At 42.8% G+C, this 15,274-nt stretch overlaps 1 protein-coding gene across 1 annotated transcript in view; it reads right to left on the reverse strand.

Annotated features, from left to right (window-relative positions):
- The window catches only part of LOC117264889 (LIM zinc-binding domain-containing Nebulette), a 78,580-nt gene that overhangs the window by 10,419 nt on the left and 52,887 nt on the right, over positions 1–15,274 (reverse strand). The window contains exon 3 of the mRNA XM_033639196.2: positions 7,380–7,464. Coding sequence (XP_033495087.2) covers positions 7,380–7,464 — 85 coding nt within the window. The remainder of the gene's footprint in view (positions 1–7,379; positions 7,465–15,274) is intronic.

Consider the following 15,274-nt stretch of genomic DNA (forward strand, 5'->3'; position numbering starts at 1 on the left):
CACATGGTCACATCACATCCCCTCCTCTGTACCATAACACAACTAGGTCAGTGCTGAGCATATGGGGGTTTTCCCACTGTGTGTACGTGTACTCTCACACTGCACAGTGTCTTTGTCTATTATAATCAGCTTCCCGGAGCACGACTTGAAAGCTTCAGCACTAATATGAAGTGATTTCAACATCGCCTCCGGGGACATGAGACACACGGATTGGAAAAGTTAAAGAAGAAGAGGAGGAGGCAGGAAAGGTTGAAACATAAATCCCTCTCCTAGAGGTAACAGGGGAGATGAGGAGAAATAAACTGCACAAAAATGAAAAAAAGTGCAGGTGAAACAGTCACATCAAAAGTATCTACAGTGATGCAAATTGACAACACTCTCCTCCGTCCTCATTTCAATTAAGTTTCTCACCACAAAAGGAGATAAAATTATGCCAGATTGAAGTTTTTGGGCGATGTGACATTTGAGAGTAACTACTTTGATATCAGCCTCATCCATTATGTCAGGTAGCTGAACAAAGGACAGTCCCACTGTCAGAGGGCTGTGTAATCTGTTTCTGCTGAGATTTATCTAGTCTATAATCATTAAACCCACAGAGGCTGAAGCACCTTGTGTGCACCTCTGTGGCCTCTGTATGTTCTCATGTGACTGCTAACTTAAGTCTCAGAACCACAGAGTGATTTTATGGTGTTTATCAAAAGAGGCAGCTGCTGCGGAGTATAAACAATAAGGTAATCCACCGTTGTTGTTCCTGTATGTTACGATGTAGCTGTATGCATTCTAAACCTTCTTTTGCAGGAAAATAAGGAGTTAAAATAAATGCTGCATTTCAGCTGATTGAACATTTTGCCTTTTATGTGTTTTGTTTGATTTATTGACATTTTAAAAGGACTCACTTTAATTGCCCTAAAAGTCACTAAAACAGCATCAAGAGAGAAAACCATCTTGTGAAATATTATGTTTTTGCATACTTCATTTCAACATGATGTTTTTAGCAAAGTATTGTAGTGATACTGATGTGTGTTTGTACACTCAACAACTCACTACGGGACATCTTATGGTCGTTAAATATTTAGAAGTTTGTAAATATGGTGGTAAGGTCGTAAGGCACCCCCATAGTATCAGTCTGTTGTTCTGACAAGAGGGTAAAAAACTGGTACTAGGAGCGAAATGTGGGACCTTGTAAAATGGAAAAGCAGGAGGAGACAGATGAAGATCGACCACTCTCCATTGATTTTCTTTGGTTGTCTGCACTGAATTTTAAGATATTCAACTTATTATCGGTACCAAAATCAAAATTCACTGTGAAATGACCTAAAGTGTCAGACTGCAGGATCTGATCTGCTGTTAAAGGCTGCTAGAAGAAATGACAACTAAACATCCTGGAGAGACAAGAAAAATGTTTGCTCATCCAGTACTTAAAAGGGAAAAAAGAAAGAAAGAAAGAAAGAAAGAAAGAAAGAAAGAAAGAAAGAGGGACAGAGTGGATACAGAGGGACAGAGTGGATACAGAGAGACACAGTGAATACAAAGGGACACGGTGGATACAGAGGGACACATTGGACACAGAGGGACACAGTGAATACAGAGGGACACATTGGACACAGTGGTGGATACAGAGGGGCACATTGGACACAGAGGGACACATTGGATACAGAGGGACACAGTGGATACAGAGGGACACGGTGGATACAGAGGGACACGGTGGATGCAGAGGGACACGGTGGATGCAGAGGGACACGGTGGATGCAGAGGGACACATTGGACACAGGGACACCGTAGATACAGAGGGACACAGTGGATACAGAGGGACACCATAGATACAGAGGGACACCATGGATACAGAGGGACATGGTGGATACAGAGGGACATGGTGGATGCAGAGGGGCACATTAGACACAGAGGGACACCGTAGATACAGAGGGACACAGTGGATACAGAGGGACACATTGGACACAGAGGGACACCGTAGATAAGGAGGGACACAGTGGATATAGAGGGGCACATTGGACACAGAGGGACACATTGGACACAGAGGGACACCGTAGATAAGGAGGGACACAGTGGATATAGAGGGGCACATTGGACACAGAGGGACACCGTAGATACAGAGGGACACATTGGACACAGAGGGACACATTGGACACAGAGGGACACAGTGGATACAGAGGGACACCATGGTTACAGAGGGACACAGTGGATGCAGAGGGGCACATTGGATACAGAGGGACACAGTGGATACAGAGGAATACAGTGGATACAGAGGGACACCGTAGATACAGAGGGACACAGTTGTTACAGAGGAATACAGTGGATACAGAGGGACACAGTTGTTACAGAGGGACACAGTGGATACAGAGGGGCACATTGGACACAGCGGGGCACAGTGGACACAGAGGGACACATTGGACACAGAAGGACATGGTGGATACAGAGGGACACAGTGAATACACAGGGACATGGTGGATACAGAGGGACACATTGGACACAGAGGGACACAGTGGTGGATACAGAGGGGCACATTGGACACAGAGGGACACAGTCGATACAGAGGGACACCATAGATACAGAGGGACACGGTGGATGCAGAGGGGCACATTAGACACAGAGGGAAACATTGGACACAGAGGGACACCGTAGATACAGAGGGACACAGTGGATACAGAGGGGCACATTGGACACAGAGGGACACCGTAGATACAGAGGGACACAGTGGATACAGAGGGATACATTGGAGAGGGACACCGTAGATACAGAGGGACACAGTGGATACAGAGGGGCACATTGGACACAGAGGGATACATTGGAGAGGGACACCATAGATACAGAGGGACACAGTGGATACAGAGGGGCACATTGGACACAGAGGGACACCGTAGATACAGAGGGACACAGTGGATACAGAGGGGCACATTGGACACAGAGGGATACATTGGAGAGGGACACCATAGATACAGAGGGACACAGTGGATACAGAGGGGCACATTGGACACAGAGGGACACCATAGATACAGAGGGACACGGTGGATACAGAGGAATACAGTGGATACAGAGGGACACAGTTGTTAGAGGGGGACACAGTGGATACAGAGGGACACATTGGACACAGAGGGACACATTGGATACAGAGGGACACAGTGAATACACAGGGACATGGTGGATATAGAGGGACACATTGGGACACCGTAGATACAGAGGGACACATTGGGACACCGTAGATACAGAGGGACACAGTGGATACAGAGGGGCACATTGGACACAGATGGACACTGTAGATACAGAGGGACACAGTGGATACAGAGGGGCACATTGGACACAGCGGGGCACAGTGGACACAGAGGGACACCGTGGTTACAGAGGGACACAGTGGATACAGAGGGGCATATTGGACACAGCGGGGCACAGTGGACACAGAGGGACACCGTGGTTACAGAGGGACACAGTGGATACAGAGGGACACTGTGGTTACAGAGGGACACCGTAGATACAGAGGGACACCATGGTTACAGAGGTACACAGTGGATACAGAGGGACACTGTGGTTACAGAGGGACAGGGGGACAAAATAAATGAAAGTGTAAATCTGGTCTGTAAATGACAAACAGGTAATTAACTGATTTTTATGAGGGCAGAGTGGGGCGCACACACACACACACACACACACACACACATAAAGACACATCCCATGACAAACAGTATGTTCCCTTCTGCTGACTGCTGAGTGGACATCTGTCCTTTTGTACTGCTGTCTGCTGGGCTTACACACACACGCACGCACGCACCCAAGCACGCATGCGCGCGCACACACACACACACACACACACACACACACACACACACACACACAGAGGACGAGGACATATGGTACAGAAGTGTAGCTGGTTTCTACATGTCCTTTGCATCAGGTTATGAGTCAGTAAATCAGCACCGTGACTCATCTCCCCTTCAGGAAGCAGAACTGTCAGAGCAGCTTCCACTGACACACCTGAGCGTTTGTTTTCATCTACATGTGGTGCCAGAGGGGCGGAGATATGAGCCAGGAAAGCTGCTTTAAACCAGTTTAAAATCAGTGCGACAGATAATGTGAAGTGTACATCGACAAAACTAAGAGGATCTGAAAGGTAAGTGGTACGTGTATCTGTCAACTTCAATATTTGGATATTTGTCTCCAAGATGTAGCTCTCAGTCAGCGGTGGAGTTCATTTCCTTGCCTTTGCTGATGGGATGAATTATCAGCTATGGGTGAAGTAGATCAGTGTAAACAGGGAGATCTGTTGGATCTCAGTAGACAGGTTTTCATCCAAATGTAGCACAAATCTTAACCAAAGTCTAGAAAATTTGCATTAGAAAATGCTAATTCATGCATCTTTTTACCCACTGCTATTATGCAAATAAAAGAGTTGAACTCAAGGAGATAAACAGCTGGTGGAGCTAATTATCCAGTCAGGTGCCATTAAACCACTGTAGAAGAGGGGGATGCAATGATGTCATTAAAGTCTGTAATGATAACAAATCATGTGAAAAAACTGGTTGGAGATATGACATTTCTATTATTATACAGAATGCATACATAAATGCAAATAACTTGACTGTGTTTTTCTCTTTTTTTTTGGTAATTTAATGTAGCATGAATGTTTATAGTCACCTCTCTATCAGCTCTGCTAAGTTTGTGCTAAATTTAGGCTCTTATGTCTATTTTACAAGTGTTGGTGGTGCTTTATGTGGTTGGTGTTGGTGGTGGCGGCATGTGGCTGCAATTTCTGCCAGCTGCTAGCTAACCTGGTCGAGGTTTTCAAATGTAAACATCAGTAAACATAGAGGAAAAGATGGAGAAGAATGGACACCAGCTGAAATTTTCCAACAGGATATCAGAAACAGTAATATCCTTTGATTCACCAAAAACGTGGCTAAATCCTGGACAGTTCCATTTAACCAGGTGACTTTTTTTTTCTGTATGCTGATCTGACAGAGCAGAGGACTCTGGTGAGAGAAGGAGAGTAGGTGTGTGCTTTATGGTAAACAAGGACTAGTGTGACTGTGGGAATGTGTGGTGCTGTCCTGTTCCTGCTGTGGATCACTGCTATAAACCGTTCAGAGGCGGCTGCAGAGCCATGCTGCCTGTTGTCAAGAGAAAGAAATGATTGATTGATTTTTTTTTTTCTAATGTGCACACTGAAATAGCACATAAAACTAGAATTACTGTATTGCAATTGAATGCCGCGCCATCCATGTCTTTTGAGACTTAAATGTAGCCACCATGAAAGTAGACAATGCTTCAAAAATGGTTGTTGCTTCAAAGAAGCTATAAATTCTAAAACATGGATGCTCCACTCACATCTTCCCCACGGCAGCACAGACGATCTATACAACAGCAGTTTCAACATCAGCATCACCAATATAGTATCCGACCAAATGTCTCCCCTTCTGTTCCTGAGATATGACGATGAGCAATGGCCAAAAAGGTGTTTTTGCAGAACTTTATGATGTCACAATTAGAGCTCTGATTCTCTGCCCAAGCCCGACTGGGCCAAACCCGAGCCTCTGGATTTTTTCATTATGACTGATTATGGCTTGAATCAGGTCAAGCTCTCGCCAATTAAGCAGTGTTTTTTTGGTTGTTTGTTTGATAAAACTGGCAGTTCTTATGCCCAAAGTGGCAGGAGTTTTAAGGGACTGAATCAAGAGGGAAAGAGGGAGAAAGATGGGGGACTGCGACAAGTGGCAAAGTCACGGAACAACGGAGTAATATAGTGGAGAACCGGCGGAGTGAGAGAGTGCACGCAAGAGAGGGACAGAAAAGGAGAGAAAGAAAGAGAGAGAGAGGGGCTGCAAGGCCACTTAGTTGGCAGTGTTTTTTCTGCCTCCCAAGCAGTGGGAGAGATGTGCATAATAAGCACCGAAGAGCAGCGTTCATCATCTGCACGTGGCATTATCATAGATCGCTGTGCACACTAGACGCACTGAGGGGCGTAGCCCACTCTTCCAAACCTGTCATGCACGACATGACAAACTACTGAAATAAGGAAGAGGAAAAGGAGAAGTGGTACGAGGAAACACATCAGCTCATTTAGCGTAATACTAAACATATATAGGATATAGTAGTTCTTTTACAGTAGAAATTCAGATTTTTAATTGGGCTTGGGCCCAAAACTGCTGCTGTGGGTCGGGCTCAAAAAGAAACTATGCAGCTTCATGCAGGGTCAGGCCTGATTTTTTTTATGCCTGATCAAAGATCTAGTCACAGGGAAGTTGACCTTTGACCTTTTGGATATAGAATGTCATCACTTTCATCATTTTTAGACTTTGTGTGAAATTTTGTCATAATTCGTGTATGAATTTCTGAATAATGTTTTGTGAGGTCACAGTGACCTTGACCTTCGACAACCAAATTCTAATCAGTTTATTCTTGAGTCCAAGTGAGCATTTGTTTCAAATTTGAGGGAATTCTCCTAAGACGTTCTTGAGATATCACATTCACAAAATTAAATGGACGCACATTCACAATGAGCTTTGACCACTAAAGTTCATCTTTGACACAAAGACAATGTTTGTGCCAGATTTAAAAAAATTCTCTCAAGGTTTTCTTGAGATACCAGGTTCACAAGAATGGGATGGATGCAAGGTCACAGTGACCTTGACCTTTGAACGGTAACCACCAAAAGCCTAACCAGTTCATCCTTGACCCAAGGGGAACGTTTTTGCCAAATGTGAAGAGGTATTCATGAGAGCAAGTGTTCATGGGAATGAGGCAGATGAGGTTACAACAACCTTGACCTTTGACCTATGTCCCCCAAAATCTAATCAGGTAATTGTGGATATTTCTGCCAAATTTAAATAAATTCCCTCCAGGCGTTTTTAACATATCATGTTCACAAGAATCAGACAGATGGACAGACAACTCGAAAACATAATGACTCCAGCCATGGCTATCACCGGTACAGAGGCATGATAAAAAGCCTTGTTTTAACAAATTAAGGGATTCTGTCAACAGAAATGTTGTTGAGTGTTTTTACTTTAAATCAGAAAAAGGAAAGGTTATATTAAAATGAAATGAAGCTCAGCGTAAGTTCAATTAGGAAGACCTTTCTCATGCTCACCCTTTCACATTTTCTCCATCCCACTCTCACTACTCCCTCTAATCAGCTGACTATGGGTGTTCACTCCTCTAGTTATCCAATCACACTTTGCCACGATCTCTCAGCCAATCAGGATGCCACTGCAAAATTTTAAATCTAAATTGTCACACGTAAAAAACAGGCAAGACTCTGAATCTCTAGTTGTTGTGCAGCTGAGCAGCAGCCTGAACATCGCTGCTCATGCTGGCAGTGTGGCTGCTCTAATCTGTTAACACAGACAGCAAAAGTATGTGTGTGTGTTTACCTGGCTCTGTAGCTCACTCTGCTGTCTCAGTCTCAGGTTTTCTGGTGTGTCGGCCACGATGGTGAACGACGTCTTGGGGTAATGTCTGAAAGGAGAAAGAGCAGAGTTATGTGTGTAATCTACATCGAGTCAGTTTTAACTATACAACTTCCATCAACACAAAAACATGATCGAGAGAAAGAGGGAGAGAAACAAAGAAGAACCAGACTGTGTCTTCACTGAGTCGCCTAAATGTGAAAATGCAGTTTTCACTCTCTTTACAGTTGGCAAACAACAAAGCTGCATGTAGTCTGTAGCTAAAAATATCTACTTGTAGCTCACTAGATCATGCAAAGACCAAGCGGCAATCTCCAGGCAGTGTCCAAAATTAACTTTTTGACTCACCGGCCAGTGGGAAGATAGATATAAAAAAAAGCAGCATATTTATTACCAACCAAAATAGAATAACTTTTTTTGCCACATATACATTTGTTTCAATACATATCATTGAGCTAATAAGGTATTATGTTGAATACAAACTCAAAGTAAAGGCTGAAGCACAATTTGAACAAAAATTATTACTGAACAGCGTACCATCACGGCCTCAGCATGTGAATATGCTCCCTGCTGAGCAGTGAAGCAGTGTATATGTCTAGTGCTTTTATTGTCAACGGTATGAAGGGAAGGAGTGAAATTGTAATGCGCTGCCATTGACAATGTGGGAGGGAATAATCTCAGTCCAGACTACGGAGCCACCATGCTATTATTTATTTCCTTCATAAGTATGGACGCAGGCAGGTGCCGCAAAAGTTTCGCAGCAGTTTGAATATGTGTAAAACAAATCTGTAGTGTGTATTTGCATTTGTGTGTGTGTGTGTGTGTGTGTGTGTGTGTGTGTGTGTGTTAAACTCCAACAATGACAGCAAAGGAGCAGTGTGCCTCTGAATAACACAATAAAGTGGTAGAAATTCAGCATGTTTCAAGATTATTTTAGGATCAACTTTTATCTGCCAGTGTAGCCTTCCAAGATTTATTTGGCAATTGGAAAATAATTTGGCGCTTGGTGTTAATTTCAGACCCTGTGTCCAGGGCTGAAAAATGCATGGATGTTTAAAGAAAACAGGATACAGCGCTGGAGACGGGACCCTGTTCATTTCTCTGAAAGTTGCTCTGTGGTGCAAAAAAGTTTGACTTCCTAGGTTTAAAATTAGCCCAATCTTCCACATCACTGGGTCCATACAGCAAGCACACCAGTGGCGGCTGCTGGTCTTTCAAACAGGGGAAGCTCACTTTAAGTTTACATCATAAAATTTGTCATATTGTAGCGAGGCAGTAACTTATAAAAGGAACATCTAATTGAAGCTGTTTTTCAACCACACTCATGCCATAGAACCACAGCAAAACACACCTCAAAGATTTTCAGATGGGTTTAAACACCTGAACTGTACTGTACAAACGGTGAAAATGAGTTATATCGCTTATGGAAATAAGGAACTCCGGACGGCACTCTGTCAGAAGACTCCACTCGCAAATATCCGCATGGGACTGAGCTCGAAATGCAAAGCACTGTCTATCACAAAGGGGTTCAGCCTTTTAGACAATTCCTCCAATCATCATGCATACACGAGTGTCCTCTCCCACCTACCGCTCCATTAGGTCCCAGGGAAGCTGAGCCTCCCTGGAAGCGACGATTTTGTCGCATTTATCCAATGACCGTCTCGCTTTGCTGCATGAAAAAAACCTGCTCAGCGCTGTCTCATAGGAATGCGTGGAGGCTCCGCGTCCAGGGTGCTGGCACGAGAATGTATGATAGGGAGGTCGCGTTTGAAAACTGGTGATAAACAGCTGACGTTTGAACATCAAAGTCATGATGTTAAACGCATCCTAGCGCACGTTTAATGCAATGTAAATTCTTATTTCAATAAAAATTCAATAGTGCATATTTGACAATTTTTTCTATGAAATTTTAGGGGAAGTTCAGCCTCCCTTGTCGTCTCAGAGCAATCGCCCCTGAAGCACACCAGAGACTTCTGCTGGCAGAGCAGCTAACTAGCTAGTCCTCTAGACTTTCAAAATGTTATCAGACTGATGGATTAAATCCTAATTGTGAAACAAGGGTTTTACCAATCAAAAAAATGTATCCACTCATTTACAGATGCCTCGTTACAAATGTAAGTCTATGGGAGAATGTCTTTTCTGGCCCAGTGGCATCACATGACAGACCCAGGAGATGTACTGTATATACATGGTTTGACCACTATGTCAAATTGGATTCAAAGTCTGACGAACTTCCCAAGAGCCTGGAAAAATGAAGCCAATGCAAAAGTGCCAAAACTGCAGTTCCTCTAATGACCACTTGAGGCTAGCTCCAAGAGCACGTAAATCCCCATAGACCTCCATGTTAAAATGCTCAACTTTACATCAGATACAAACATGTTCACAGCCTCGTACAAAAAACTATTTTGTTCTCTATATCTAATTTCAAATGGTACAGGCAGTGAATTTTTATAACTCACTTGATTAAATTTTATTTAGGCTTAAAGTTACACATAATTAAGGGCAGGGCTGCTTCAATGACAGGCCGTCTGTGAGGCGTCGCTATAGTCTGTGAGTCAAATCCAGCCCTCACTCCTCTACAGCTCACCATCTCCTCTAAATACGGTCACTTCGTGCTCAACAAAACCAAGATGGCTGAAACTCGATGCGCTCCAAAACAGGAGTCCACAACCAATGCAGGGTTTCCCACACATTTATTAATCTGGGCCGGCCTGCCATGATCAAAACATCTGCCGCCAAAAATAGATTTTCTATTTTTGGAGCTGGACCGTTCATTCGTAGTGTTGTTGGGTATAACTACCATTCAGTTATTTATTGCACCACACTGCTGCTCCTCTCATCCATCGATCTGATCTGATCAGCTCTGAAGAGATCAACAGATCAGATCACCTCACGAGTCACAAACTGCTGCCAAGGTAAAAAGGAACTCGTGGAGACCTCACCGACCCACAAACCTCCAAATTTAGAGACAGGACACAGAGTGATACAAAGGGACACAAAGGCATGCAAAAGAAAAAAAAAGAAAGCCTGCTGTCAGCCAGAGTTGGGTATAACGCGTTACAAAGTAACGCATTAGAGTACTTTGATTACTTTTTGCAGTAACGAGTAACCTAACGCGTTAGTTTGCTGTTTGAGTAATCAAATACTTACGTACAGTACAGGCCAAAAGTTTGGACACACCTTCTCATTCAATGCGTTTTCTTTATTTTCATGACTATTTACATTGTAGATTCTCACTGAAGGCATCAAAACTATGAATGAACACATGTGGAGTTATGTACTTAACAAAAAAAGGTGAAATAACTGAAAACATGTTTTATATTCTAGTTTCTTCAAAATAGCCACCCTTTGCTCTGATTACTGCTTTGCACACTCTTGGCATTCTCTCCATGAGCTTCAAGAGGTAGTCACCTGAAATGGTTTTCCAACAGTCTTGAAGGAGTTCCCAGAGGTGTTTAGCACTTGTTGGCCCCTTTGCCCTCACTCTGCGGTCCAGCTCACAACAAACCATCTCGATTGGGTTCAGGTCCGGTGACTGTGGAGGCCAGGTCATCTGCCGCAGCACTCCATCACTCTCCTTCTTGGTCAAATAGCCCTTACACAGCCTGGAGGTGTGTTTGGGGTCACTGTCCTGTTGAAAAATAAATGATCGTCCAACTAAACGCAAACCGGATGGGATGGCATGTCGCTGCAGGATGCTGTGGTAGCCATGCTGGTTCAGTGTGCCTTCAATTTTGAATAAATCCCCAACAGTGTCACCAGCAAAACACCCCCACACCATCACACCTCCTCCTCCATGCTTCACAGTGGGAACCAGGCATGTGGAATCCATCCGTTCACCTTTTCTGCGTCTCACAAAGACACGGCGGTTAGAACCAAAGATCTCAAATTTGGACTCATCAGACCAAAGCACAGATTTCCACTGGTCTAATGTCCATTCCTTGTGTTTCTTGGCCCAAACAAATCTCTTCTGCTTGTTGCCTCTCCTTAGCAGTGGTTTCCTAGCAGCTATTTGACCATGAAGGCCTGATTGGCGCAGTCTCCTCTTAACAGTTGTTCTAGAGATGGGTCTGCTGCTAGAACTCTGTGTGGCATTCATCTGGTCTCTGATCTGAGCTGCTGTTAACTTGCGATTTCTGAGGCTGGTGACTCGGATGAACTTATCCTCAGAAGCAGAGGTGACTCTTGGTCTTCCTTTCCTGGGTCGGTCCTCATGTGTGCCAGTTTCGTTGTAGCGCTTGATGGTTTTTGCGACTCCACTTGGGGACACATTTAAAGTTTTTGCAATTTTCCAGACTGACTGACCTTCATTTCTTAAAGTAATGATGGCCACTCGTTTTTCTTTAGTTAGCTGATTGGTTCTTGCCATAATATGAATTTTAACAGTTGTCCAATAGGGCTGTCGGCTGTGTATTAACCTGACTTCTGCACAACACAACTGATGGTCCCAACCCCATTGATAAAGCAAGAAATTCCACTAATTAACCCTGATAAGGCACACCTGTGAAGTGGAAACCATTTCAGGTGACTACCTCTTGAAGCTCATGGAGAGAATGCCAAGAGTGTGCAAAGCAGTAATCAGAGCAAAGGGTGGCTATTTTGAAGAAACTAGAATATAAAACATGTTTTCAGTTATTTCACCTTTTTTTGTTAAGTACATAACTCCACATGTGTTCATTCATAGTTTTGATGCCTTCAGTGAGAATCTACAATGTAAATAGTCATGAAAATAAAGAAAACGCATTGAATGAGAAGGTGTGTCCAAACTTTTGGCCTGTACTGTACATTTTCAAACAAGACATCAGTTACTTCCGTTACTTTTAGAACGCTGGTCCTTCAGCTCCGAAACAGCAACGGCTGTCGTTTGGTTCTAATAACAGCGATAACGTTAAACCTATCAGTCTGAAAGAAGCCACGGAGCTTGTGGCTTGCTACATGGTCGGAGAAATGCTGCCGTTGTCTATGGTGGAGTCTAAATAGGTGGAGTAGGACTCGCTGACAGACATATTTCAGACTCAGGACTTGCATTATGCCTGGTACACGCTACACACTGGTACTCACCAATTATCCCCGGTCGTCTTCACGGCGTGTGTGATGTCATCGAGTTATTCTTGTCCTATTTTTATTACTTTCACTATTATTTGAGTCAGAACTGTATCTGTTCATGTGCCAGCCGACATGTTGTTGTAGTTACCTAAAAGCGTCAGCAGATGGCAGGAGCTGCATTTGAAGCGCCATATGTAAACTATCAAGCTACTGTATTTTGTGACATTTGTGACAAATGTTTCAGAATAAAAGCCTATTTAGAAAATGGAGAGATTCTCTTAGCCAAGGTTATAAGGGGCTTTTAATTTGAAACAAGTGTTGAGTTTGAAATGACTTTATAAAGACAACGGAGCGGATATAAAGTAAATATATAAACACACAGAGGGATTAATAAATAACGGACCGTCTATAATGTAGTCTGTTTCAAATGAAGCTGGGAGCCTCTGCAGTTGTGGTGAGTAAAAGCCCCGCTGCTATTTGTTAATGTTATTACTTTATGTCCGACCGTGAGGATGTACCATTGTTTGCTAGCTTGATGCTAATGACAATAAGGTTAACTCAGCGGGTTGACAAAGTGCCTCTGCTGTTTCACACCATCATTTCCCCCTTTTACTCTGTGTGGTAACATCCCTAGAGGAAATATTAAAAACGCTGGGGTGTTGTTGTCATACAGTTGTCTATGGCAGCAGATCGTTCTGTGTTTCAAAGTGACGGCTGTGATGGGAGAACTGGATCTCAGTGAAGGGCAAGTGGTCCATAACTTTAATTGTGGAGACAAAAAAATGTAGGCTTAGCGCCCTGTGGTCCATTGCCCAATAGGAAATGTAGAATACTCAAAAGTACTTTAAAGAGCTTGAGTTACTTTTCTCAGGGAGTAACGTTGGAAGTGCTTTTAAAGTAACTGAGTTACTTTACTCAGGGAGTAACGCAGTAAAGTAACTGGTTACTTTTTTAAAAAAGTAACGCAGTAATGTACTTTGATTACTTTTAAAGTAACCCTTACCCAACACTGCTGTCAGCTCATCCATTCTCACCATCGTTCATTTTTTCTGTCACATACATTTTATGTTAATGGTTTTCTAGCCTGTTTTTCACTAGTGAAAATTAGCATTAGCATTAGTTATTACAGTAAACCATAGTTACGATTGCACAAAATGCACTGTGCTAACTAAGCTAGCAGCTAACGTTAGAGTCATCTCCACCATCTTATTCAAATATGGTCACTTCTAGTTAAAAAAATCCAAGACTCTGACGGCCAAAATACCAACGTTCCAATCAGGATTCCACAAACCAATGGGTGACATCAAGGTGGCTACGTCCATCATTTTATAGAGTCTATGGAAAAGACCTAAAGACATTCCTGGAACATTTTGAGCCAATGGTTGATTAAAGGAACATAGAAATGGACACTTTCTACCTTCAACCTCTGGAGGTCAAGTTTCTGAGACAACTTCAGTCCTTGGAGACACCAACAGCCCACATTTTACAACAATTTCTGCTAAATCTCTGCAACATTTTCATGATGCTTTTTTATCTTAAATGCCCCAAAAGGGGTGTCCACATTAATAGCACTTGTAGCTGCTTATTCAGCTCAAGTTCACCTACGTGTAACTGAGCCCTTTATGATAAATAAACCAATTACAAGAAAAACACAAAAGCAAGTGTGTCTTCTCCTTGAGTTTAGAATAAACAACTATTTATGATCTCATCTTAACAGAGGTAACAGCACTTAATAACCATTCTTTTTTAGTTTGTTATAAGTTATTTTTATTGTGTTCAGTCCTTTAAAACAAGAAGGGCTGCAGCCTGAAAAATGTCATAGCCTTTCCACGCTGAGAGTAACCTCAGTAAGTTAATGACGCACCAAGACGATGACGTTAGCAGGAACAATGACCCATTGAGAGGTCGAAAAATGAAATGGCAACATCCTGATACACCTCTCTTTATCTCACTGGACCTTTTGGTCACTTATTGGTGACCTTAAGGTGTATATTATCTCCTCTGTATCTAAAAAAAGCAGCAGTTTGGATTTAAAGCTTTTCTCTGCAAGAAGCATGAAGGACAATGGAGCCACTCACAGATGTGAGTGAGTACAGTGTGAGGTGGGTGGATGGGAGACACACAGTAGATGGAAAATACTCCCACACTCCACCTCTAAGAGGAGGAAGTATCTTTATTGAAGTCAGTGTGTAGCGCAGGAAGAGAAACCCTCTGTTGCTCTTGAAGGATATTTTGGGCCAGATAAGAACCTTAACCTCTTTGGGCTTTTTTTCCCCTCAAAAAAGTCTCTCAAAACAGAAATTTGTAAGACCTTCCCAACAGCCTGTTGATTAGGACACTTTACAACCAAAGGGTTAGTGGAGCTACAGAAAACTATGACCCTTTCCCCACTAAAATGACTGCATGTAAGTCTTTTAAGTGCGCTAAAAACAGGCCATACATTCCTTTACCCACTGCAAGCAGACAAATAGTTTTTTTTTTGTTTGTTTGGTTTTTTTTGTCACGTTCAACGTCACAAATGTGTTGGTCAACAGGTTAGTAAACAGAGGAAAGCAGCATGGACGCCAGTGAAAATGTTTTGGTGGTTGCTTTTTTTTCATATCTGTTACTTATTCAGTCTCTCTATCAAACTCAGCGTAGACTAATTTCAAACAATGTTTGAGCACTGTTTGGATGGAGACAGTTCCCAAAGATGGCATCCTTAAAGGTGTGCACCAAGGGTGCTGTAAGATTTCTGTCCATTTTGTTACATTTAGTGTACATTTTTAATACTATTTCACTACATAAAAAACAGTGCAACATTTACATTAAGT

This window comes from Epinephelus lanceolatus, chromosome 20, assembly GCF_041903045.1.
Source record: "Epinephelus lanceolatus isolate andai-2023 chromosome 20, ASM4190304v1, whole genome shotgun sequence".
In the NCBI taxonomy this organism is placed as follows: Eukaryota; Metazoa; Chordata; class Actinopteri; order Perciformes; family Serranidae; genus Epinephelus; species Epinephelus lanceolatus.